Raw genomic sequence first — 25,966 nt, forward strand, 5'->3', positions numbered from 1 at the left:
TTCGTAAAATTCGCTTAGAGGTAAAGCCAGTGATGATATCACAAGGCCATGTGATAATTCTGACATATCTTTTACAGCAACAACAAAGACATGCCTTGAAAAATCTTTCAATGATTACTTATTAGAACTTTCCAGGTAGCTACAAGCCAATCGCCTTACTCTTAGTACAACAAAATCTAAATACGTAATGTTTATGCCCTCAATCGTAGGGGACCAGAGCCCTATTAGCATCAGATATGAAGGTAGCCTGTTGAAGGAGATCAGTGAGCAAAAATTCCTGGGTGCATGGTTTAGTAGTGATCTGTCCTGGTATGCCCATGTTAGTTTCCTTAAGTCCGACTTATCACGGGTCATTGGTCGTCTTTACAGAATCCAGCACTTGATTCCATCTTGGATGAAGCAGACACTATATTATTCTCTATTCCATTCTAGAAGGAGTTAGGGTAATTTAGTCTTGGGTACGACAACTGCTTCTAATTAAAAAAAATTACTTTACAGAATAAAGTATTACGCATATGCGAAAATTATCATGGCCAGAAAAGGTAAATAAGAACGAATCCACTTTTTATAAAGTACAATATGCTGAGAGAAGATAAGGTATACTTCTTTAAGTCCCTACAACAGACATATGAGATTTGTTTGCATGTCGCATCCACAGACAGAGTAAGCTTGTAGGCTATCAGTGACCCGAAATAAAGATGCCGAGGGGAGGGACAAATTATGGTCGTCAAACACTGTCTTTTTAGTTACCAAATTTCTCAATAGAACTGATATAAATATCAATTACAAAAAACCGTTTTCCATTTTAAAAAATGAATGTAAGAAAGTTCTTCTCTGTAGCGACGTTGCCTATACAGATCACTAAAATTTCTCTTGTAAGCATGTTGCAGTCCATTTTTTTTCACAATTAGTGATTCTGATTTTCGCTCCCGTGTAATATTTTTTTGGTTCTTATATGTCCATATTGCCTTGTTCTTCAGTAGGCTAGAATAAGCTCTAAGTAGAACTTTATTATTTGACGTAGTATTTCATGTAAAAGTCTTGGTCTCTTTTTATGTATATACTCATCCTACATTTACGATGTAAATTCCCGTCAAGCACTTCAGTCTTTTTGCTGAATTTGTATGTATTTTTGCTCTGTATAACGCTCACTTTTGTGCCCACTTTTGTTTGATTCCGTTTTATGTCTTATCAGCCATACTGTTTTGTACCGACCCGACGAACTTTTGTAACTTACATGTTTGCTTGTCATGTAGTAGGGGGCTGAGGCCGTGTGAATAAACACTGTGCCTTTAGCCTCAGCCCTCTCTTAAGCAAACGACTAAGCCAAGAAATAAAGGCAAGGGCAGGAAAGGCTGACCACTGATTTGTGGAGGGTGTGCGTGACGTCATTAGATGACCGAACTGGCAGGTGGGTAGCGTTAAAAACACGCAATGGTGAGTGATAAAGTTTCGTGACTGGTCAAGACAGCGATGGCGTCAGCGGGGAACACCTCCTACAGTCTTCATGTCCAGCGCTTCACGTCAAGCCGACTTGCTTGCGCCTGATCAAGTGCGATGATTTGAGACTCCTCGACCTTGCAATGCGCGACAAGGTACGAACTCAGAAAGTATATCTCACTATAAGCACTGAAGTGCGCGAGCTCTGTCCCGGGATAGCATTTAAAAAAAAAACACCTAACACTGCAACGGAGGGTGCCTGAGTGGTGCTAAAACTTCCGTAGCTCGACGCCTGTTTGCAGCATTAGGAGCGCAAGCTGCGTGGTTCAAACAGGGCTCCATTCACCGAGATTTCTTTTCTTAGCAAGGACAATGTGAACTCACGGAACAATACAAATGTCGCTCGGCGAGCGCCAATTATGATGGTATTCAGCAACGTTTATTTATTTGTTTCAAAATACTGTACGCCTATATGGCCCAAGCACGAGGGGCATACAAAATAACAATCACACACAAATTAAAGAAAATACAACACACAGCATAACTCGGTGATAAAAAAGGGAAGAAAAAAGCATTATTACATAAAAATTGAGACAACTTAACCAAGGAAATCTACTTCCAGTGCGCTGCTAAAATTACTATTTTTAAGAAAGGATTCTAGGAGCAAGTTCCAATCGGAGATGGTTCGGGCGAAGAAGCTATACCTGAATGAATTTGTTCGGGCCAAGACAGGCTGCAGCGTGTGTTCCTTAGTGTGTAGTGTTCGCCTGGCGGTAGAAAGTTGAACAGAATTAGGTATTGGAATGTATTGGAATGCATTAGCATAAAAGAATCTTACGACGGAACAAAATTCGGTATATTTTGCGGCTGCCTTAAAGAAGTGGGATATTATTTTTTGCCATTAGCTTTGTGGGAGATTCAAATCTACTGTATTTGTGTAAAGTAAACCTGACTGACGTGGTTAATGCAAAAAGCGTACTGGCGCTAAAAGACGGACACCACACATATAAGACAGGACTGGCGAAAACTTCCAATTAAGTTTATTTCTAGAAAAAACCACTTAATAACCACACGAGCAAGCAAAAAGAAAAAGCAAAGCAGACACATTGTGCGATCTAACAAAGGTACACGTGGCAAAAGGACCAAAGCAATGAATATAATGCTGACAAAGACCCCTAAGAAAACTAATCTCTTCTTCTCACAGGAACACAAATGGCTTGCTTATGCAGATACGGCCCCTCTGCTTGATGTAACTCGTTTCTATTATTTCGTGCTCTAATCTATCTTTTGAACTTGCAATGAATTTAGTGTTTTCAAAACCTAGGTGGCATTTGCAGCTTTGGCAGTCAGTGGCCAAGTGGCTGCGGTAACCATTTCTATAGCAATTTTGTGCTGCCTCACCCTTTTAGTAAAGCACTGCCTTGTCTGACCGATATATTCCTGACCGCAGCTTCGAGGCACAAGGTACACAACATCAGCCGTGCATTCATTGGCGCGGATTTGGTGTTTCTTTTTTTGCGCTGCCTGACCATTCTTACTTTGTTCAAAGTGCAAACGCGTGACAGCTTGCAGGGAGCAGAAAGCACCACGTTGATCCTATACCTGCTGGCCACTTTCTTCAGGTTGTCCGAAAGTCCGTGAATATAGGAAATCACCACCGTTGGTTGTTTTTCTTTGTCCTTGCTTTTTTACTCCGTTCACCCTTTAACGTCCGCTTGTGCTTCTTTACCAGGTACTGACTAGTACTAGTGATGAGGTGTTTTGGGTACCCGGCTTGGTGAATGCGTTCATTTTGCGCATCATAGCTCTGTGCCATCTCGTGCGCACAAATTTTTTCAACGCTGCATTCAGGCATGTCGCAACGATTCCCAGCTTGATTAGCTTGGACTGTGCCCTACTGAAAGGTAGTAAGTAGCTCTTTGCCCGACTGGGGTTGTACGACCAACCAAAATGTCTGTCCTGCTTAAACAAAAATCTGAAGTAAAGAAACTGCAGGCTATTGTGGTGGGGAGCTTTTTGCGTGGAAAGAAGCCGCTTATTTCATTGATGAAAATGGTGACAATGTCATCAAGGATAGCGCTTCTTTTTTTTTACCTACATGATCGGTTAGCACAATTAGGTAGTCATCCACACATCTGAATACCCTAACAACGTTAGAGGTCAATAAAAGCCGGTCACTAACACGTTTGTTGATATACGACAAAAAATCTCTGCCTCTCCCGTAAACGAGAGTAGAGTAAGCATGAAATGTTTACGGGCCTAATGTCATCTCGGTGGACACCCGAACCGCACCGTACAGGAAGGGAGGAACGCCACCACCCGTTCAGCGCGATGCCTTGCCATTTGAACGCAAGGTTTTTTGAGGAAAGGAAATGGCGCAGTAATTCTCTGCCATCTCGGTGGACACCCGAACCGCACCGTAAAGGAAGGGAGGAACGCCACCACCCGTTCGGAGCGATGCCTTGCCCTTTGAACGCAGCGCTTCTCCCCCGGATCACGTATGACAACGAAGTGTAACGTGGCATTTATGTGCTTTTTGCACGCCTTATTAGAAATCGGAAATTATAATTCCGTGCATTATAAAACCCACAGCTCCACTGATATCTTGATAAACATTGAGAAGGCACTGGCAGCAGTTATTTTTTGTCTCGTTTGGAGACCAATCGGTGCTTGCATGCCGGTCGCGTAGGAGTGCTTAGAGAGTCTCGTTAAATCTCGTTAAGTCTCGTACGGTGCCCGGATGTTCTCGTTTCAGAGCCCGGATGACTGGAATTCAGTGCCCGGATGAGTGGATTTCAGTGCCCGGATGACTGGAATTCAGTGCCCGGATGAGTGGATTTCAGTGCCCGGATGAGTGGATTTCAGTGTCCGGATGACTGGAATTCAATGCCCGGATGAGTGGATTTCAGTGCCCGGATGATGGCTCTCGGTCTCGGCGTGACGTCACCACACTGCCGACAACGGGGGCTAAAAGCATTTCATGCTTAATACATGTCACTCAGTAAAGGCGCGAGGAATGAAATATAACACCTTCGCGCTGAATATCAAACTGATGGTTGAAAAAAACTTAAATCTTACAGAAGAGGGGGGCTTTACAGAAGGCCCCCTCTTCGGAAATGTTTTTCAAGGGAAAGAACTCAAGTCCAGGAGAGCGACCCCAGTCGTGTTCGACGATCGCACCGCAGAACACCACACCACAGCGCGCACACTACACACTACACACAATACGACGGTTGTCAGTGTTCAAAGCGTGCACAGACATTCGCACACACAACACAGAGAGTACATGCATAGTCTACGTAATGCGTCCATAGAGAGGCGGGGAATCACGGAAGGCATAAAAAGTAGGAAGCGGACACTCAAAGACAAATATGAACAAACAAACACAATGCTAACAAGCGCAGGTGTGGGCTCATGCTCTGATTAAATAGTCGGAACCCACATTAGAGGAACCCTTGATGTGCTCCACACTGAAGGAGTATTTTTGTAGGAAGAGACTCCATGTGAGCACGCGACTATTCAAGTGCTTGGCCTGCGCCAAATACTGAAGCGGTTGATGATCAGTTTGAATGGTGAAGATTCGGCCATATAGGAAAATGTCAAATTTGGCTACCCCCCATACGAGCGCTAAACATTTCCGCTCTATGACAGAATACCGTGTCTCTCGTGGTAGCAACTGCCTGCTGGCATACAAGACAGGGTGTACTGCTGGTTAGCTTCAACTGACACTTGAGCTATTTGTACGGCCAGGCATGTCGGAAAAAATATCGCCATGGGACTCTACCAAGGTGTCAAGATCTGTCATCTGTTGGGTGCTTGACCTCTCGGCTCGCTTGACGACCGCAGTTACGGTACCTGGACTAGCAGTGAAGGATGGTAGAGGGGTTTCCGACTCGATTTCCTATACGACCACAAAGGACGATGTCTGGAGGGTAGCTACGGGCTGGCGCTCTTCATAGCGTCTTAAAATATAAATATAAAAGAGCTTCTACCCATAGCCAACATCCACCCAGTAATCGTAGTCGTTCTTCTCGTCGGTGAATACGAACGGCCCTTTCCATTGCATGAGAAGTTTGTTTTCAGATGTAGGGAGTAAAATTGGGGCCCGGTAACCTTCACCTGCCGTTTTGAGGTACGCCTCTCATAGTACAGATTATGTGACCGCTGTGCGTTCCCTATAGCTTGGTGGGCAAGCTGTAGCGTTTTTTCTACCTGCTCCCTCAAGTCCAGCAGATAGGCATATGACGTTTTGACGGAGTCATTGATTTGACCTGCGGTCCAATGCTCTTTCAAAATCGCTGCCGGCCTCCGTACGTGACGGCCGTATATCAATTCGAAGGGAGAACATCCCAGGCAAGCGTGTGGGACCTCCCTGTAGGCAATGAGGAGAGGGGCTAGGTAGAGGTCCCATGCCTTGGGATGTTCCGGCTCAACTTCCGTAACATGTTTTTCAGGATTCCATTAAAGCGTTCCACCAGCCCATTGGACATAGGGTGTTAGGGTGTGGACCTTAAATGCTTGATAGTGCTGTGATCGCGATATTTCCAACACCGGGGCGCTACCAAGGATGGCGTCCAGGCCTGCGTCTCTCCGAGCTTGGGCGTCGTCGCCGTGGAGCGCGTTGTGCGTTCGGGCCGGACAGCTACCGGGACGCTATCAGGGATAGCGTTCAAGCCTGCCAGACCAATCAGTCACCAGGACTCTCCTTATTGGATGAAAAGGGGCGGGAGTCTGTGCCCACTCTATTTAAGGGCTCCCGTCTACTTTGTTCGTGTCGTTTCCCTGTTGTGATACATCTCGCCATGTAGCTTGCTTGTAAATATTTGAATATATACATAAATCTTTTTTCATGCTCCTCCTAACCAATTCCCCGTTTCGTCATTGCTCCTGCCGGTCGGCGACAGCGGACCCGCGTCCCGACGACACCTGAGGACCCGCGTCTCAACAATAGCTAACGCATCATTTACTTCTCTCATCAATGTACATGTGAAGCATGAAGCCTGATCGCAAAGAACCTCTTGTGGGAATCCAAGGCGCGAGAACCAGCAGGCCTTCTGCCACAGTGGCGGAGTCAATGGCAGGTAGAGCAACCGCATCAAGGTATCTGGTCGCAAAGTCCACTAACGTTAGTATATACCTGTTCCCTTTAGATGAGGTTGGGGATAAATGCCAGATGATGCCGACTGCCACTCGCTCAAATGGTGTATAAATGAGAGGCATTCGGCCTAGTGGAGCGTTGCTCACCCTTCCTTTCGGCACAGTCCGTTAGCACGTATGATATTACCAGACATATCTCTTGATGTCAGCCTGTATCCCGGGCCAATAAAACTCACTGAGCACCCTAGCTATCGTTTTCCGCATCCCTTAATGACCCACGAATGCACTCTCATGCGCCAGTATGAGGACTTTGAGTGCGTAAGCACTTCGGTACCACCGCTTGCTCAACGACCCTGCCGGGACACACTTGGTACGTTCGGAAAAGAACACCGTCATTCGTATGAAAGGTATTGTATCAAAGGTGAGGTCCCTTGCCAGGAAATGTTTGCCCCAGCTTCCTGCGACACACCTCTAACGTCGGGTGTTCTTCCTGCTTGAGGCGAAACTCCGGCTGTGACAAGTGGAGTGTGTTATGAGTGGGGCTTTTGCTACTCTCCGAAACCTTCGCCATCACCGCAAGGGAAGGAACATCGACCGAACCCGTCACGGCAGGGGAAGCTTCCTGATCACTTGGAACTGGCGGGTCGACGGAGAATGGAGCTTTAGCGCCAGGAATATTGCCTATTATGATGTTGCACACTGTAGACAAGCACCGCGCGATGGCCTTGGCCGAGAAGTACGGTGAAGAAATCACCACCTCCGCTTCCGGAACTTCGACATTGGTCCCATTGGCCAAGAATAACGTAGCCTTTTTCCTTGTAAGTGCAGCTGCCGGTACGAGGGACTCATGCACAGCAACTCTGTTGCTGCCTGTATCCCGTAATACCGAACCTGGCTGGCCGAAAACATCGCCGTGCCCCACGGGCATAGCAGCCTCCACATTGGTGAAAGGGCAGACCATTTCCCCCAACCGGCCCTCTATGAGCGTTACCTCGGCAGGGTTATCGGGACGTGAATACCGAGGTGTCACGCAACACGCGGACGCCTCACGGTCTCCAGGTCTCTTAGCTCTGCATGACTGGACATCATGTCCGACCTTGCGGCACCAGGTGCAATACGATTGCTCCGGCTTCGTCCGACAATCCGACGCCTTGTGCCCAGTCTTCTTGTAAAGAAAACACTGAAGGCGGGATTGTGGCCCAGAAATCTCGCTCTTGGCTTTACCTATCGTCTGCTCCTGCTTTTCTTCAAAGACCAACAAGTTATTTTGCCCCTCTGCTTCGAGAAAATGATCGGCAGCCTCCGCCAGCATATAAACTCTCTTGCCCTCCTGCTGACGTAAGAAAAGGGCTAAACGGGAATGACAGTTGTTCTGGAATTACTCGCTCACGACCATTCCGCGAATAACCTCAGCTGCGGCCTTCTCCCCGCATTTCGACCCAACGGTGAAAGAAGCTAAACAACCTCGCAGAATACTGCGAGGCCGTTTCGCCATCCTGGGGCTTGTTCTGGCGAAACTTTTCTCGGCCCCCTTCTGCGGTGAAGCTAAACCTCGGCAGCAAGGCAAGCCTCGCTTTGTTATAGTCCACGGAATCCTCAGGCGAGAGCCGACCGAAGCCCTAACTGCTTCGCCGCCAAGGCACAGGCTCAACGCCGTTGCCCACTTTTCTTTTGGCCAACCCTGCTCCGTGGCCACATGCTCAAACCTCTTTAAGTAGGCATCGAGATCATCCCCCGCTTCATTACACTATGGTACGAGGCTGTGCGGGTTAATGGAGATGGCCGGTGCGACGCTGCGCTCGGCGAGGTCACTTGAAGGATTTGCGCCACCTCCATGAGCCTTATTTCCAGCTGCAAGTTCCCAACCTTTAACTCCAAACGTTGTGTTGTGTTGGGTTTAATGGCGCTTAAGCGACTAAGGTTATCATGCGCCATTCTCAGGGTGTAGAAAATTGTATTATATAGGATGTTGTACAAAAGCGTAAATCAGAGGTGGTGTAATGGGCCTAAAAAGTTATTTCGTTCAACCTAGTGAAAATGTAAGACAAAATTTTAGAAGAGACTTATGGTAAAAGCTTTAAAGACGGTTAGGTAACCTCTGCAACCATCTTTGGCTGTTCAAGGATGTAGAGGCTCCCAACAAACTGGTTAATGCCCTCAGCCTTTTTCTCAGGACGAGAGGGTGGCTGAGGTGTGGTTCGAAAAAATGTGCTTGTTGTAAAAAACTGACCATTATTTATTACATCTACAATTTGTTTAAAACACCAGCACTATTTAAAAACTTAAAAACGTGTGAAATGTCAAGTGCATGTTCACCTGAGAGCAATGTTAGATGGAATGATATGTGTTCGCTATAAAAAAAACTGTAAAATGCTCTTTCCTCAGTCTTTCTAGTTTTTCTGCATGAAAATAAAACATGGTTTATTGTTAGCTCATCCTCGCATAATTCACATCGTGGCTTGTCTTCTTTCGTTAGTAGGAAATTATGTGTGAGATGTGTGTGCCCTATACGAAGACGACAGATAACCACCTCTTTGAAACGTTCCTGGTGGGTGCAGGACTTCCACTCACGTAAATCTGGCTTTACTTAGTGTAGCTTGTTATTTGCTTCGTTGTTACATACGGACTGCCATTTCTGTCTTATGTTACGATGAACTAAGTTAATGTAGTGTTTAAAGGGCAACTCCGGCGATTACTCAGCCATTTTAAGTTAATGGCTCTTTTGTGTTCCTTAGAACCTCCTGTAATGTGTACGATACAAGGTTTTCAAAAGCAACCACAAAATAATTTTTAAACAGCAAAAAACGCAAAACTCGAAACCGAAACCGCAAAACCGTAACTGGAGAGGTGCCTTCGTGCGGTATTGACTGTGACGTCACTAGCGGGTTCGCCGCGCTGCGAAGTTCGGAGCAGCGCTGTCGACATGGCTGAAGCGCGGAGAACAGCTTTTCCTTGACCAGCGAGTCTTTAGAAGACGACTCATTCGATGATTTCGGACTGGACGAGTCGCTTTTCAGGTATGATCCACCGCTGCGCGAGCTAGCCGAGTTACACCACAGGCCGCGTCACCTGCAGCATGCAGACGATCTGAACTCGGAGAAGTAAGTATTTGAGTAATTTCTCATGCACGCATTTGTGACACAGTCGCCAGAACAAAAGTTAATGTGATGCTCCCGCTGATAGCTGTTCGTGTGGCGAGTGCCGGTCGACCCAGCCTGATGAAAGAATCTCCTGCCAAAACGTTGCTGCGGTGCGCAACGTCCTTACAGGGGAATGCATAACCAAAACTCCTCTCTTTGCGAAGCTTTGTCTCGACGGTGAGCTTTTGGAAGTGAATTCACGCCAGCTACAGTTCTACAATCCAACATACTTTATGCGCGCTCTCCGTGGTCCGCTTCCTCTTGAAGGCCGCGCTTCGTTCAGCTCGCCGCTGCGATGGGCGGTTGTACTCGAATAACGTTGGCACAGAATCTGCCTTCAAGCCCCGGTAGAACGAAGCCTTAGCGAGTCCAAAGCTCCCTCTGAGGTATACGCTATCTTCGTAGCAATCTGGCGCGAAATGTTCCGAGCACAAGCGGGAATGCTTCCTCGGAGACGAGTTGACACGCCGGACAGCTCTCACTCAATTGTCGCGAAGGATCGCTAGGAAACCTATGGTAGATCACGCCCGTTGTCACAGATGAAGAATTTGTGCAGCCCACAGCACCTCAGAAGTTGCCGTGACCCGTCACTCTGGCGTACACATCACATCAGGCACGTTGAGATGGCGCGAAATTGCACAGGTGGTCGAAATAATTCCGGAGACCTCCACTACAGCACCTCTTCCTTTCTTCTCCCCCCCCCCTTATGTCCCGGTTCGGGTGTCCGTTACTGCGTCATTTACTTTCCTCAAAATCAATTTTCAGTTTTCCCCTGCACTGCCAACGCCAGCGCGCGCCCGACTAGCTTGACACGCCGCCCCGCCAGTGACGTCACAGTACAGGGTGGGCTGTAGAAGTTGCTCGATCAATGGGTGCCGCTCGCGTCGAGGGGCGCTTGTCTTCAAAATTCGCTTGCGAAAAAACTACGCCGCTTTCAGGTGCGAAATTTTACATGAGATATCAGACTACCATAAAGAATACAGTCTTAAATTTTATTTCGATCGATGAACATCGAAAAATCGCCGGAGTTGCCCTTTAAATGGTATATTTACTTTCCTGATTTGCTTGTCATGGAGCAGCGCAGAGGTCCGCTCTCTCGTTTCCTTTTATTCTGACAGGGCTCGGGACCCAGCAGAGTTTTATGTATTGTCCTTGACCTATGTTATGTATAATGTCACCAAGTAAAGGAGAGATTGCATTTCTAGAGTGGAGAGCAGTAAGTAAACTTAGTGAATCTGTGTAAATAATACTGTTTGTGAGCTTCTTGTTTACTATTTGCTGAGTGGCTACACCGACAGCGTAACATTCGGCAGTGAAGATTGATGCACATTGAGGAATCCTTACTATTTCACTCCATTTGCCTTGCACCACAGCACTTCCAACGTAAGCATCTGCCTTTGAACCATCTGTATAAAAAGCTGTGAAATTTCTGTATTTTTGCTCAAGTGCAAGGAATTCTTGTATTATATTTTGGTGGGGGGTTCCTTTTTTTACGAAACTGCGTAAGGGTGAAATCACAGATTGCAAGAAATTAGTACCATGGAGGCAGTGGATCTTGTCTTTCAGCATTGCCGGATGATGTGTCCAGTATTCCGAGGTTTTGGCACATCTCTTCAAAACGTAGGAGGAGTGGCCGGATAGCTAGTGGTTTGTTGTTAAACAGTGTTCTTGATGGGCAGTTTGTGACTATTCTGTGAGAGATGTGTTTAGATAGTGAACGGATTTTTAAAATGTGTAGGCATGTGAGCATGGTTCTTCGGTTTGTAAGTGATGGTTCATTGGTTTCTACATAAATACTATTTATGGGCGAAGTCCTGTGTGCACCAGTGGAAAGACGCAAACCTAAATTATGTACTGTGTCCAGTCGTTTCAGGTACGATGGTCTCGCTGAACCATATACTATAGATCCATAATCCAGGGAAGAGCGCACTGCAGAGCTATAAATTTGTAAAAGAGATGCTCTGTCAGAACTCCAGTGTTTATGTGAAAGGACTTTGAGTATGTTCAATGATCGGGAAGTTTTCTTTTTCAATGCGTTTATGTGAGGCAGAAAAGTAACTTTTCTGTCAAATGTGATGACCAGAAATTTATGTTGATTTTTTAGAGGTAAATCTATTCCGTTAAAGTGTAGAGTGGGGTCTGCTTGCAAACCTCGTTCGAGTGAGAACAGAATGACCACTGTTTCCTGTGGAGAAAACCGGAAACCATTTCTGTCTGCCCATGTTGTCACTTTATTTACTGTTAACTGTATTTGTCTTTCACAAGTTGATGTGTTGGAGGATGTGTAAGCTATCTAGAGGTCGTCTATCTACACTGAATATAAGCTTCCACGACTTCTTAAGAATATATTCAGACAGAATATAAAACCCCCGTATGTCCCATTTCAGAAACTCTTAGCTTACTTTCTTTCTTAAACTTTCAATAATTATTTTTTATGCAGCAAAGCCCAGTCGCTTTGCAAAATGCTCTTTTTGTTCTATGTTGTTCCTATGCTTTCCTTTAAAGTTTATTCATCATGTAATTGCATTGAGTAAATAGCGACAATCCTTCATTTTCTTTCGCCATGTGATTATGGTTGCAATGTTTGTATATAATATGCAGCTATTGTGTAACATGTTTGACAAGGTGTTTTAGCCAGCACTTTGAGAAACTCCTGAAAGTATTGGGTGCAATATAGCAAAAAATAGGTATAGAATCACACTCTCTGCCCCGCGGACAGAATATGCTGCAAAACGCATCCAATTTTCCGGGTAATTAAAATTTACCTAACAATTGCCTTTAATTATTGAAGCTGAGTGGTTAGTGCCAATTGGGAGTTTGATGCAGTGAACAAGACGATGTCACATCAGTTTTTGAAACAGATGTGACATCGCAAAGCAACCAGGACTTCCCTCTGCGGGATCGAGTAAAAGAGCTATTTTATATCTACTCAAAAGGCCAAATTAACATGCGGAGAATCGTTGTGGTTCTTAAGATAGTCCACTACCTCTTTAGAATTACTAACCAGAAATGGGTCCTCAATTTTAGAGAGTCTTAACTTTTTTTGCAAGAATCTAGAAAGAACGCCTTGCCATTACCATTTCTCCATTACAATTGTGTTCAGTGGAACCGTAGTGGGACTTGGGACCGTAGTATAGGACCTCATCCACTTCCCTGAGTGTTGACGTACCGAGGCACAACACTAGCCGTTGCTGGCAACCTTTCTTTTGTTGGCGTCTTTTCCATTCACATAACTGTGATACTCATTTTCGCAAAGGTACTCTGTCTTTATAGATGCTTCACGGTTCCACTACTTGAATATATCTTCTCTTGCTCCTGGGAATAGATCCTTTGTTGTCGCCTGCAACCGTAGTATACCTTGTAGGTGACGTACCTGCCTGCACAATTCCCCTCGCATGATCTTCATAATCCTAACTACCAAGTCTTTTAGATGGTGCATGCCCCTCTCACTGAGACTTCTGTCTCGGTGAGAGGGAGCTCTGGGTTTAATCTGCAACGAAAATAGACAGGCTTGTCTCTCAGCACTTTGTTTATGGCGGAGACCCTATTCATCACGCCCATGTTCTCACCCATCGTCATTGCTTCTTGCTTCAATCTTTTAGGTTTTACATCTGCCAACTCTTTCAAGTTCCTTACTATTGCTTTGTCCGCTTTTTCATTGTAGACTGGAGGCGACGCTAGGGCGAATCCTCCTTCCTTGACCGATTGCAGTAGCCACAGGTCGGCTCCACGTAGGGTCACGACCGTCGTCCTCAAAAGGTCGTCACCCACTTGAGGTACGACTTCTAATTAACCGAGCGGGTCCTTCCCATGCTCACCTCACGTCTCTTGCGTCCACATATAGCGACCGAAGAGAAGTATTACACCTTAACTGCAGGAGATATCCGCAAAAGATACCCGCAGGATAGCGCGCACAAAAATCTGCAATGGAACATGTCAGGCTGGTTGGCTCATTGTAGATGCGAAGAAAGAACTCCGCGAAGAGACTGGGAGGATTAAGTGGTATAGATGGAAAAAATACGCACCTGGGTTTGTGTTCGCCTTTGCACTTCACTCTCCGTGTCTCGTTCGCGCAGTTCTTGCTGAGCACCAAAAAGGCTAAGCACAGGATATGATTTACCCTGGTGCGAAATATAAACTCCTTTAGAAACCTACACAAACACATTAAAATGCTTCCTATTCCTACTCAATACCCAGACACCTGCCCCTGGTGAGATGGAAGTGCCACACTTTTGCACGTTTCGTGGGGGTGTGCGGGCAAGCCTAAATATTTAAAGACGACATATTCTTGTCAGTGGGCGCCTCACCTGACTAGCGTATGTTTGAAAGATTACTAAATGCGCATCTACCAGGTTTGTGAAGCAGCTGTGACCCGTGAAGGACCCCCCCATTTGATCGTGAAGCGACTCTCAACACCTGTTTCTGAATAAAGTTTTTTCTCTGTCTTCTCTATAGCTGCCGTTGCTTTCTGGCGAAACAGTACAGTAGACATGATAACGAATCTTCGCTCTCTGTCATACTTTGCAACTGGCGTTTCCTCCTTCCTGCTACCGGTGCATTACATAGAACGCAGTCGACTCTTTCATTAATTATTCGGTAACTGCGTTGCTTTTCAGCATGCTCTGCAATGCGTCTTATCATAGAGAGGCAGCTGTGGTCTGTTCGCTGTAGGTTCGTAGCTGTACTTCGGCCTCTTTTTAGCCGTTTTGCAACACTTTCTTGGAAGTGCTGCACCCCACAGGGCCGTAATTGTATTTGCTTGTTGAGACTACCGCTCTGCTCACGGCTGGAAGGCTCAGTCGAACATGCTGCCACAAAAATTCCGTGCCTTGAGCAGCCGGATTCCTGTACTCTTGGTAGCGGCGGTCTGCTGGTGACGGGTAAAAGTGGACTTCTACGTGAGCCAAAGCCAGTGTTTGAGGGACCGAACTTGTCGCCAAAGTTCCCATTTGAGCACCTTCGCAATTCTTTGGCGGTGACCTCAAGACGGATCAATAAGCCCTTACATGCCCTTTATTGCTACGGACGGGACCGATGATTTAGAGAACCTAGGACCGGACTTGATTTGCGAGTTGTCATGGCGAAGCAATTGACACACGCGATGGTCATATCTTGTGCAGCCTGCTGCGGAGACTTCTTGTCGGTTTTTGTTTGACTTCGTTCGTGCGCTACTGATGGGTACGAAAAACACGGCACGCCAAAAAAATGCCGCCACCGTCTGGAAGAAGTTGAAGTAACGAGCATTAGCTGCTTGTTAGCGCCATCCATCGTCCACTTGATGAATTGCCACGTTATTAGGCTACTTTTCTATACCTTACGGCGAGCGGGCGCCTACCTCCTTGAGGTCCGATATTGCTGACCTATTTGGGCCGAAAAAACTTTGAAGGCACTTCAATGCGAAGTTGAGTAATGCGAAAGCATTTGTTGTTAACAAAGCAAGAAAGGTTTTCGAAGAAAGGGAAGGGTGCAGTAGCTCTCCAATCTCGACATCTCGATGGACGCAACCATGCCCTAAAGCATGCAACTGAAGGTGCATGCATATGTCACCGGTCCGAACCTCTGTAGTAAGCTAGCTTCCAACTTGACTAAACATATAACCTGTATACAAAGAGAAATGCTATGACACCACCCGACGCGCTGCACGACGAGCGGTTGCAAAAATTTTCGGTGAATATATTCGGGAATACTGCCACCACAGTGAGGTCAACCAGTGGTGACATCGCTGGCATTTCGTCTGCACCTGCGACTTCTGTTCCCCAAACCAGCGTCACCGCTACGGCGGACGCGGTTCTGCGTCACGCGCCTCTTTTTTCTTTCTCTCTCTCTCTTTGCGTTCGTTCGTTCGTTCCGTTCCGTTTTGTTTCGATTCGTTCGTGCGTGCGTTCGTTCGCGGCAGTGATGTTTCGTTATAACAATCAATATATCCAGTAACTGCACAGTAGTCTTGTACGTTTACAATTTTTCTGTTTTCAAAAGTTTTTCGACCATTTGGAGGGCGATTGTTTCTTACCTCAAGGCGGCAGGTGGTGGTGGAAAACATTTATATACGGATACAGTTAAAGAGGTTATGCATGAGCTGGCCCAGAGGGGGCCAGCCCTTACAAGTACTAGGTGGAGGCCGGTAGTTCGGGGCCCCAGTGGCGTTGGCCGCCGCCCTGGCTCGCGCAACCAAGGCCCGTTAGGCCTGCACATTTGGGCATACACTCGTGAGGGGCCCGCACCCCCTCATCTATGAGTGCCTGTGGTCCACACAGGCCACACGTATCTTGGATTGGGTTGGGACAAGAGTCCGCCCGATGGCCGACAGTTTCACGCAAGCTGCAGGCCGGAATAGTGCGCAAATATGACTGCACTGAGACGATCTCAGAGTTGTAGTGGACATACCTAGGCTTCACCGTGCCGGCAAATGTTAACCGGGCTTGTTTGAGTAGGCGGCCGGTCGCCATGAGGTATGAAATTGTGAGCTGCCGAGTGCTTACAACATGGCCGCCATGTTAATCCTAACCACAAGTAAATATTAACCTGATAACACAATATTGGTGTTTAACATGTCCTACTCATCGGGCCCGTTATGAATATCATTCATTGACGTCACCAATCACCAATTAGGTATACTGATGACTTCACCAATCAATCACCTGTTAGGTTGCTATATCGATTTGCTATGTGGGCCGCCATCTTGAATTCCTCGGGCAGAAAATTTCACGCCGATGGTAGGTGGTAGCAGACCCCAAGAAATCGAGAAACGTGATGAATAAGAACTAACGCCCTTAAAACCCCCAAGTCAAGGCGGAAAGAAGAAATTTCAGCTCGTTCTATTTGAAGCTTTGTTTCTTGTTGCCTCTCGCTGTTCATTTAGTTCAGTAAGTGTGCTAAGCTATGCATATTCTTGGAGAATCGGGATGGGGTTAGTTTCAGAAAGTAAGCTCTTTTAAAATGGTGCCGCTGGCTTCTTTCGAAGAGCCAGGAGACTGTACGTGCAGATACGACACCTGGTGTAGAATCAGGGTCAGTATGCCATCAAAGGTTCTTTGGGTAATATTTCGGTTGACTGAGAAAAAATGTATCATTTGCCTATGAATGTGGAGCAATACTGGTGCGTTATCGTGAACATCAAGCGCCTAATGGTGGCCGAGTGTCAGTACCTCTCCGGGAGGGTTAATAAAAATAAGGATGTTGAAGTGGTTGCATGCGAGCCTTCCATGACACTTTAATGGATTTGGGCAATGTAATGTTCCCTGACATGATGCCTCCAGAACCTACTGTTGAGTTATACTCGAGAAGAGATATGAAATAGAATAACAAGTATGCAAGGGAGTCGAGAAAGCAAGAGTACAAGGTAAAAACAAGTAGAGACAATCATGTGTAAAGGAGAACAAAGAAGACTAAGTGTGCATACAGTGTCTGATGTGTAGTGTAACGGAAAAGTGACTGAGTGTTATGCTACGCATTTCATTTGGATCGGACCATCGATCGCCGGCCAACTTTTTCGGGGTATAACTCTGTGAATAAAATGATGGTGTGCACAACGGGGAAATTTCCAGTGCTGCACTATTAGGAGATTTACAGCACGGACCGGAGATTAGTAACTGAAACGAATGGTGGGCTGTATATGGCTCACGCCGCAGCTCAGCGTCAGTACGTGTCTGGCACAGTTGCATCAGTGCATGCCACCATGTGGATGTGGTCGAAGGAGTCTAGGCGTAAGGTCATGTTGTAGGGGAGAGGGGCGAATCGTTAGTTCTATCAAAGCCAAAAAGACTGGACAAGTGCGATTTTCAAAGTGAAATATTTTATGAACTGCAATGGGTTTTTCGGGCCCAAAGTGCAAAGCACAACACGACGCTAAGCACAAAGCGCAGAATGGCGTTCAACGACAGTCAGCGGTTCCAGCAGCACCAGCAGGAAGCACGCGCACGCCGAGAGCAGTCCCGCTGCCGCGCGGGCACTTCTTCGTCAGTACAATGCCCCCGGCGAAGGAGGAGCCATCCTGGTGGCTCACGGCGTGGTACACATCATGGGTTCGTGGTAAGGCTTGAGGCTGCTAACGTGAACGTTTCATGGCCATGGCCGAGGTGGTCAGACGAGGGTGTTAACGGTTCCACAACATAGTTGCCGGGGAAACTCTGAACACAAATCGGTAGGGGCCGTGATATTTGTTGAGGAACTTGCACTTGGACAACAGGCCGCGAGGACAAGAAGGGTCTCAGAACCAAACAAAGGCAACTCAAAAAACCATCAAAAGGAACAAAGACAGTACGACGCGCTATTATTTTTTGTGTTGCGCTAACTTTTATCAGAAACTATGCACCAACTCGCCCAGCAACAAGTTTTATCAAACAAGGGAGCCGGCAGGTAGGCGGGTAAAGGGCTGACCTGAATCACGGCGTTTTTTCTGACGATGTTGATCGTGGCATGTGAGGGACCGATCTAGTTGGCGGCATTCTTCAGCATACTGGGCGATTTCAGAAGCAGGCGAGTAGTCAGAGGAATCAGGGTGGTAGGGGAGTATGGTGTCAAGCAGGCAGGTAGGTTCGCGTCCATAAATAAGGAAGAACGGCGAAAACCCAGTAGTAGACTGGACGGCGGTATTATAGGCGTATATCACAAATGCGACTACAAGGTCCCAGTTGGAATGTTCGGGAGTGACATACATGGTGAGCATGTCACCGAGCGTCCGGTTAAACCTTTCGGTCAGCCCATTTGTCTGAGGATGGTACGCCGTGCTTGTTCGGTGAACTACGCGGCATTCTTTTAGAAGCGCCTGGACAAGATCTGATAAAAACACGCGGCCGCGGTCGCTAAGACGCTCGCGGGGAGCACCGGGGCGAAGAACGAGGTTGCGCAGAATGAAGAAAGCTACGTCCCTGGCTGTAGCCGCCGAAAGAGCGGACGTCTCGGCATAGCGCGGAAGATGGTCGACGGCGACGACAATCCAGCGGTGACCAGACGTAGGAGGCGGCAGAGGCCCATAAAGGTCGATGCCCACACGATCAAACGGACGGGCAGGGCAAGGTAAAGGCTCCAATGGTCCGGAAAGGCGCTGCGGTGGTGACTTGCGGCGTTGGCAGTCAAGGCATGAGCGAATGTCCTTTCGTAGAAAGGTGTGCATGCCGCGCCAGTAGTACCAGTGCCGAAGTCGCGTGTATGTTTTTAAGAGACCAGCATGAGCGTTCAGGGGTTCGGCATGAAAAGATGCGCAGACTTCAGTGCGTAAGTGGCGAGGTATGACAAGCAGCCATTTTCGACCATCTGGCATGTAATTCCGGCGATAAAGAAAACCGTCTTGCAGAGTGAAGTGACGGGCTTGACGACGAAGCGAGCGGCAGGGCGCTGGCGTAGTGCGGCCGGAAAGGAGATGCACGAGAGAGGTTATCCAGGCGTCTTTGCGCTGCTCCAGATGCATGTTTGGAGGGCGTAACGAAAAGAGCACGGGGTCAGTGCTGGAGAGGGTCGCATTGTCGGCAAGTAGCGGTGACTGGGAGGGGGCCTCGGCGTCAGAGTGCTCGCGTCCGGAATGGTAGATGACTCGAATGTCGTACTCCTGAAGTCGTAGTGCCCAACGACCAAGTCGGCCGGATGGATCCTTCAAGGACGACAGCCAGCATAAAGCACGGTGGTCAGTGACGACGTCGAATGGACGGCCGTAGAGATATGGTCGAAATTTTGTTATTCCCACAAAATGGCCAAAGATTCTTTTTCGTACACGGATTAATTGATCTCGGCTGCTTTGGACAGAGTGCGGTTGGCATAAGCGACAACATATTCATGAAATCTAGGCTTCCGTTCTGCAAGTACAGCACCGATGCCAATACCACTAGCATCCGTGTGGACCTCGGTTCGAGCGTGCGGGTCGTTATGGCGAGGTATGGTTCTGAAGTAGGGAGCCGGCGTAGTGTAGCGAAATTATCATCACATTTGGAGCACAATGATGACAAGGAATTTTGGACTTGAAGTCGCGTGAAAAGTACAATAATGGCGGCAAAATTCCGGATGAAGCGCTTAAAAATATGAGCCTAGGCCGATGAAACTATGCAGTTCTTTGGGCGTGGACGGCTTCGGAAACTCGGCAACCGTACGAAGTTTTATGGGATCTGGATGGACGCCCTCTTCATAGACGACGTGACCGAGGCTGGTTAGTTGGCGAGCTGCGAACTGGCATTTTTTTTCAAATTTAATTGCAGCCCTCCGATGCTGAGGCAAGTCAGCACTTGGCGCAAACGAGTCAGATGTGCCGAGAAGTCGGCTGAAAACACGATGACGTCGTCAATGTAGCAGAGACACGTCTTCCAGCGGAGGCCACGCAGGTCCTTATCCATCATTCTTTAAAATGTTGCAGAGGCATCGCAAAGCACAAACGACATTACGTTAAAGGTGCACTGAAGAGGAATCTGAACTCGCCAAAACATAGACCAACTATTCTATCGTCGCTGATAACCAATAACGCTGCCAAAACAAGCGAGAAAAAAAGGAGCGGGGGGGAGGCTGGAATGAAAAAAAAAACGGGGGAACAAAGGCAGGGAGCGTAAAGAAACTATTCCAAAAAATTCTAAACAGATCCCGGAGAAGCCAACAACCAGCACGGCTAAACGAATGACGATGAAAGGTTGCAGAGATAAAGGCACTAAAAGCTGAACAGACTGAAGCATAAAAGGTGCAGGAAAAGCCTGCAGAAGGTGTAAAATATCGGCACGGCTATAAGATGACAGAATTAAAAGCGTTAAAACAGATAAAAGCAAAAACCTGACAGGCCGATGAGAATAAAAACAAGCAGGAAAGGTGGTCACTAAAAAATGAAATTGAACAGACAACAGATCTTTAAAAACAAGCAATGAATTGTAAAAACATGTGGGCGATAAAACCTAAGGTGAGATAACAGAAGTTTTTACAGAAATGTTTAAGATGGAAAACATCGTAAAAAGTGGGCGCCAACAACACATCACGGGATGAATCCAAAAGAATGCACTGAATCAAATCGAAGCAAAAAGGAGTGAACACTATCTAACAGGGCAACTGACGGTGTGCTAAAGTACTCGTCGTTTAGCTTGGTAATAATGGCTGCTTCAATGATTTATCGGGTCAGTTGATTTAAGTTTTTCACCAGAATATCTGTTTCCTTGAAAGGGGGGGATAAAAGTGTGTGGGGGGGGGGGGGAGAAAAGGTCCGGTAATTTGCCCATCCACTGCCGTGATTGCAGTCCTAGCCGACGCATCTCCCCCACTTTCAAGGAAACATATTCTGGCCAAAAACTTAAATCAACTGACCCGAGAAATCATGGAAGCAGCCACTATTACCAAGCTAAAAGATGAGTGCGTTAGCACACCGTCAGTTGGCCTGCTAGACAAAGAGTGTTCAGTCTTCTCTGCTTCGATTTCATTCAGTGCATTCTTTTGGTTTCATCCCGTGATATTTTGTTGGCGCCCACTTTTTACGATGCTTTCCATCTTGAACTTTTCTGTAAAAACTTCTGTTATCTCACCTTAGGTTTTATCGCCCACATGCTTTTACAATTCATTGCTTGTTTTTAGAGATCTGCTGTCTGTTCAATTTCATTTTTTTGTGACCACTTTTTCCCACTTCTTTTTATTCTCATCGGCTTCTCAGGTGTTTGCTTTTATCTGTTTTAACGCTTTTAATTCCGTCATCTTTCAGCCGTGCCGATTTTTTACATCTTCCGTAGGCTTTTCCTGCACCTTTTATGCTTTAGTCTGTTAAGCTTTTAGTGTCTTTATCTTTGCACCCTTTCATCGTCATTCGTTTAGCCGTGTTGGTTGTTGGCTTCTCCGGGATCTTTTTAGAATTTTTTTGGAATTGTTTCTTTACGCTCCCTGCCTCTGTTCGCCCTTTTTGTTTTTGTTTTTTTTATTTATTTTTTCATTCCAGCCTCCCCCCACTCTCTCTCTTTTTTTCTCGCTTGTTTTGGCTGCCATATTGGTTATCGGTGACGATAGAATAGTTGGTCTATGTGTTGGCTCTTTCCGGGCTCCCCCTTTGCTGATCTTTGCGCGTGCGCATCACTCCCTCCTGTTCTGTATAAAAGGTGCGGATCGGCTCCCTTCCAAAATAAAAGTTGTTAGTCAGCGCAGTTGTGTGCCCTTCTCGTTCTGGTCATTTGTCTGCAAGCGTGTTTTTCTCATGATGTATACAATAAAGTACACATAAATGGGAACATTTACCTTTGGAATGACACAACAAACGATCAGGTACTCATTTAAACAGTTTCGCAGGATCCACAGGAGCCTGATTCAACCCCCCCCCCCCCCCCGGGGGGGCAAAAAAACGAACAGGCAGATGCACCGGCGCCGCGCACCCGTCAACAAGAGAACCATCTCAAATAAGTTTCCTAAACATAAGTGCCCGCAATATTATAAACAAGACAGACTCACTGGAATCCTTGCTTCTGTGTCTGGAACCTGCTTTTTGCCGTAACCGAAACGTGGAAATCATGCGATGTCCGGGACGCTGACATTACGCCACCTACGTATTCTGTCATGCGTAAAGATGGAACAACACGCGGCGGCGGAGCTGCTATCTTGCTATCTAAAATGAAATGCCATGCACTGCCTTGCCGGACGTCGAAAACGTCGAGGCGTCATTTTGCAACCTGATCTTTTGCTGACCTAGCATTACTGTGGGATGTGTTTACCGCAGCTCTACAGCCGATCGTGACTGTATGTGGTGTCTATATAATTTTACAAGGGTAGACGTGCAGGCTAGTTGGTGAACCATGATTCTTTAAAACAGCGCAAAAGAACGCGACACAGATAAAAAAGATGTATGTGTCAGTATGTATGTGTCAGTATGATTCCTCAGTATGTGTCCTCTGATCCACATTTCATCGTCGCGCCTATTGCTGTCGCTGTTTGCCGAGCACGCTTCCTTTCGTTCTGCATCAGAACCAAACAGCTCACAGAAGACGTCATCGCCTTGTTTGGAGGCTTCCTACCGTCAGTGGGACACGGCGCTCGTATCTGCAGGATCTTAAGATCGGAATAAAACAGCGCTGTGTGTGTCTTTTCTATCTGTGTCCCTGTGTTTTGCGCTGTTTTAAATTCTCTATACAATTGCATGCATCGCTTTTTTTGTGTCCAGATTAATATTTCTCGCCGATTTCAATCTCCCTTACATAAATTGGCAGATGGTAGAGTTTAATTCTTCTTCCTCAGAAATTATGTTTGATTTCATGCTCAACTTCAATTGATCGCAAGTAGTAAATCAACCCACACCATCGCAGGGACCCGCATCGAACATCCTTGACTTAATACTTCTCAGTGATCATTTTCATGCTGACAAAGCTCAAACTGAATCCCTAGATGGAATTTCTGATGTCAACTTGGTTTTATGCAATGTTTCCGTCCACGATGTCGTCGTCTCGTCTGAAACGCAAATTTTGTACCCTGATTTTTCTAACGGCGACGACACCAGTGTTCTAGATTACCTTAATTTTGAATTCTCACGTTTTCAAAATTTACCTTCCAATGCTTCAACGGCTATTGAAGTTTTATGGCTTAGGTTCAAAACCATTGTATTATACGCCTGTCACAGGGGCACTTTCGATGCTCATTGAACTCGATCTGCATCGAGATTTTCGAGCACGCTCGAAGCATCCGGTGCTACACGGGCATTTTCAATGCTCATCGAGAAGTTTCCCTCATGTGTGTTAGGTGGCGCCAAATGTTCCTCCAAAAGCCATAACATGGTGATGTCCGGCAACGCTGTGCAGTCGGGGCCAGAGGCAGCCAAATCCGCAGCCAGTCGCGATAGCGGTTGCCGCCGAAACCAAAAGCTTTGTTGTGGCAGCTCTCCGAATTATTATCAGTTCAGAAAGCAAGCGCGAGATTGCTCTCATGATGGTGGCGGCTGCTGACCTCGAAGTCGAGATTGAGGCGGCTAAAGAAAAGACAGACAGTGGAAAAAGGCAGCTGCTTTTTGCGAACAGGTTTTGTATTGCGGCTGCGGTTGCGTGCGATGGTACAGTCCACCGGGAAAGGTGGATGTACAATCGCAACGAACGCTGGTTTGAGGACACACTCCCCTACGTCGGTGAGCGATTCTTCAAGCAAAGCTTTCGCGTGACGCCTTCAACGTTCCGCTACATAGTCGAAGCTTGCCGGCCCTTGCTGGAGTGCGTCGATACGAATATGAGGCCGGCCATCTCTGTCAATAAGAGCTTTGCAGTAGCGATGTATAAGCTGTGCTCCTCGGCAGAGGATCGGTCTGTGGCCATTGTTTTCGGCCCTGGGCGATCAACTATCAACAGCATCTACCGGGAGTTTTGCGACACTGTAGTGTGCTTACTCGAGGACAAGTGGGTCACCATGCCCTCTCCAGACGCAATGGGCGACCACATAAGAGAGTTTAGTGCCGTTTGCGACTTCCCACAAGCGATGAGGGCACTGGACGGGTGCCATTTCCCCGTGTCGCTGCCGAAAGAAAGCGCATCGGAGTGTTACAACTACAAAGGCTGGTGAGTTATCTCATACTTGGCTTATGTAGAGCTTACATGTTGCAGCCATAAAGGCAGCATTGCAATAATATGAATTTGCTAATGCAAACGTCTTCAGTTCACAACTCATTGTGCTTGTCCATGATTTATGAAGAATTCTTTTAATGTTGTTGTTGTTTTTTTCCCCGGCACAGCATTGTGCTGCTCGCCTTGGTAGACCACCGGTATTGCTTCCGGTACGTGAACGTTGGATCACCAGGACGCTGCCACGATGCGTACATCTACCAGCGCTCCCGGCTGGCCGAGTTCATAGGTGGGCCAACATTTCAGTCGCCAGCTGTAATCATCAGTGGAACAGCTGTGCCTCCACTGATCCTCTGCGATCAAGCGTTTCCCCTCACAGCCCACTTAATCAAATTCTTCAGCCACAGCGCCCACTTGGATGCCGACATGCAGAGATTGAACTACCACTTGTCGAAGGCTAGAAGGGTGGTGGAGAACGCGTTTGGCAGAATGAAGGCACGATTTGGGTTCTGCATGAAGAGGATGGAATGCAGCCTAGATACTGCTCCACTGGTGATTCGCGCTTATGTAGAGTGAACAACATCTGTGAAGCGTTTGGCGACCACGTCATGCAAGACTGGACCCCTGATGGAGAAGTTACCGAGGCCCTGTATGAGCAGCCACAGAGTGACAGATGCTCAAACCACAACTGGTACTGCAGTACGACTTGCAATCCTAGAACACTACAAGCCGCGAGTACAGAAATGAGGTGAACAGTGCTATCCATTTACGATAACCGCGTTTTCAGGCTGGCTAGTTGGTGCAATGCATTTCCTTTAGGAAACTGTGTGAAACGATAACAGAACATGCAGGAGACGCACACAAAATTTCAAAGGTTATACCTCCTTATAGGCTTGGCAGCCAACACTTTACAAAGCAATGCATGCATTACATTCAATGCAACCGAAGCAAAAAGATGAAGGAAAAGACAAAAAGACGCTGGCTAGCTTTATTTTGTCTTTCGTCTTTGTATGCTGGTCCTTTTGTCTGACCATGAATTACCAACATGCCCACAATGCTTTGTTGCTATATAATATATCACTGGAGAAATATCACAAACTGCTGCGAAATATTGCTCAGGTACTGGAACAGGCGCAAAAATCCCAGAACAGCAAGAACGGAAAACAAAATAATAGACAAAATTGTAAGGAGTAACCTCACACGTCGCACCGCATGTGGTGAACATAGCCGTGATTATTGGAAATCCTCAGGTACTGGAAAAAGCACAATAAATACAAAACAATAGATAAAATCGAAAGGAGTAACTTTAGATAATGTCATATTGCACTTAGGTAACACAGCTTTGAGTATCGACCCACAGTGGTGGCTCAGTGGTTAAGGCACTCGTCTACCGAGCCGGACTACCCGGTTTCGAACCCAACTGTGGCAGCCACGTTGCGATGGAGGCGGAACAAAAAGGCGCACGTGTGCTGTGCTATGTCAGTGCAGGTTAAAGATCCCCAGGTGGTCAAAATTATTTACGGCACCTCTCTCTCTTTCTTCTTTCACTCCCACCTTCCTCCCTTCCCTTACGTCACATCAGATGATGTCACATTGCATGTGGTTAAGTAGTAGTAGTAAAAGACTTTTAATCAACCATAATTTACAGGCCGAGCATTTCGACCGCCTGGGCGACCAGAAGCCGCTGTTCTTCTTCCCCTTCAGCGCCAAGCCAGTCGAGCCAGGTGGTGATGGATAGAGAGGGTGGGGGGAAGGAACCCGACTGCTGAGCAGCCGGGCAATAGAATAGGCAATGGGCCAGGTCCGCATAGATACAGG

At 46.9% G+C, this 25,966-nt stretch overlaps 1 protein-coding gene across 1 annotated transcript; it reads left to right on the forward strand.

The window, feature by feature from the left end:
* The first annotated feature begins 16,121 nt into the window (after positions 1-16,121).
* On the forward strand, positions 16,122-24,149 carry LOC149326822 (uncharacterized). The gene is made up of 2 exons (XM_089564687.1): positions 16,122-16,126; positions 23,498-24,149. The coding sequence occupies exons 1-2, from the start codon at positions 16,122-16,124 to the stop codon at positions 24,147-24,149; spliced, it is 657 nt and encodes a 218-aa protein (XP_089420813.1).
* Positions 24,150-25,966: the final 1,817 nt, after the last annotated feature.

Source organism: Amblyomma mixtum, chromosome 10 (genome assembly GCF_055824585.1).
Source record: "Amblyomma mixtum isolate Tamu chromosome 10, ASM5582458v1, whole genome shotgun sequence".
NCBI classification, from domain to species: Eukaryota; Metazoa; Arthropoda; class Arachnida; order Ixodida; family Ixodidae; genus Amblyomma; species Amblyomma mixtum.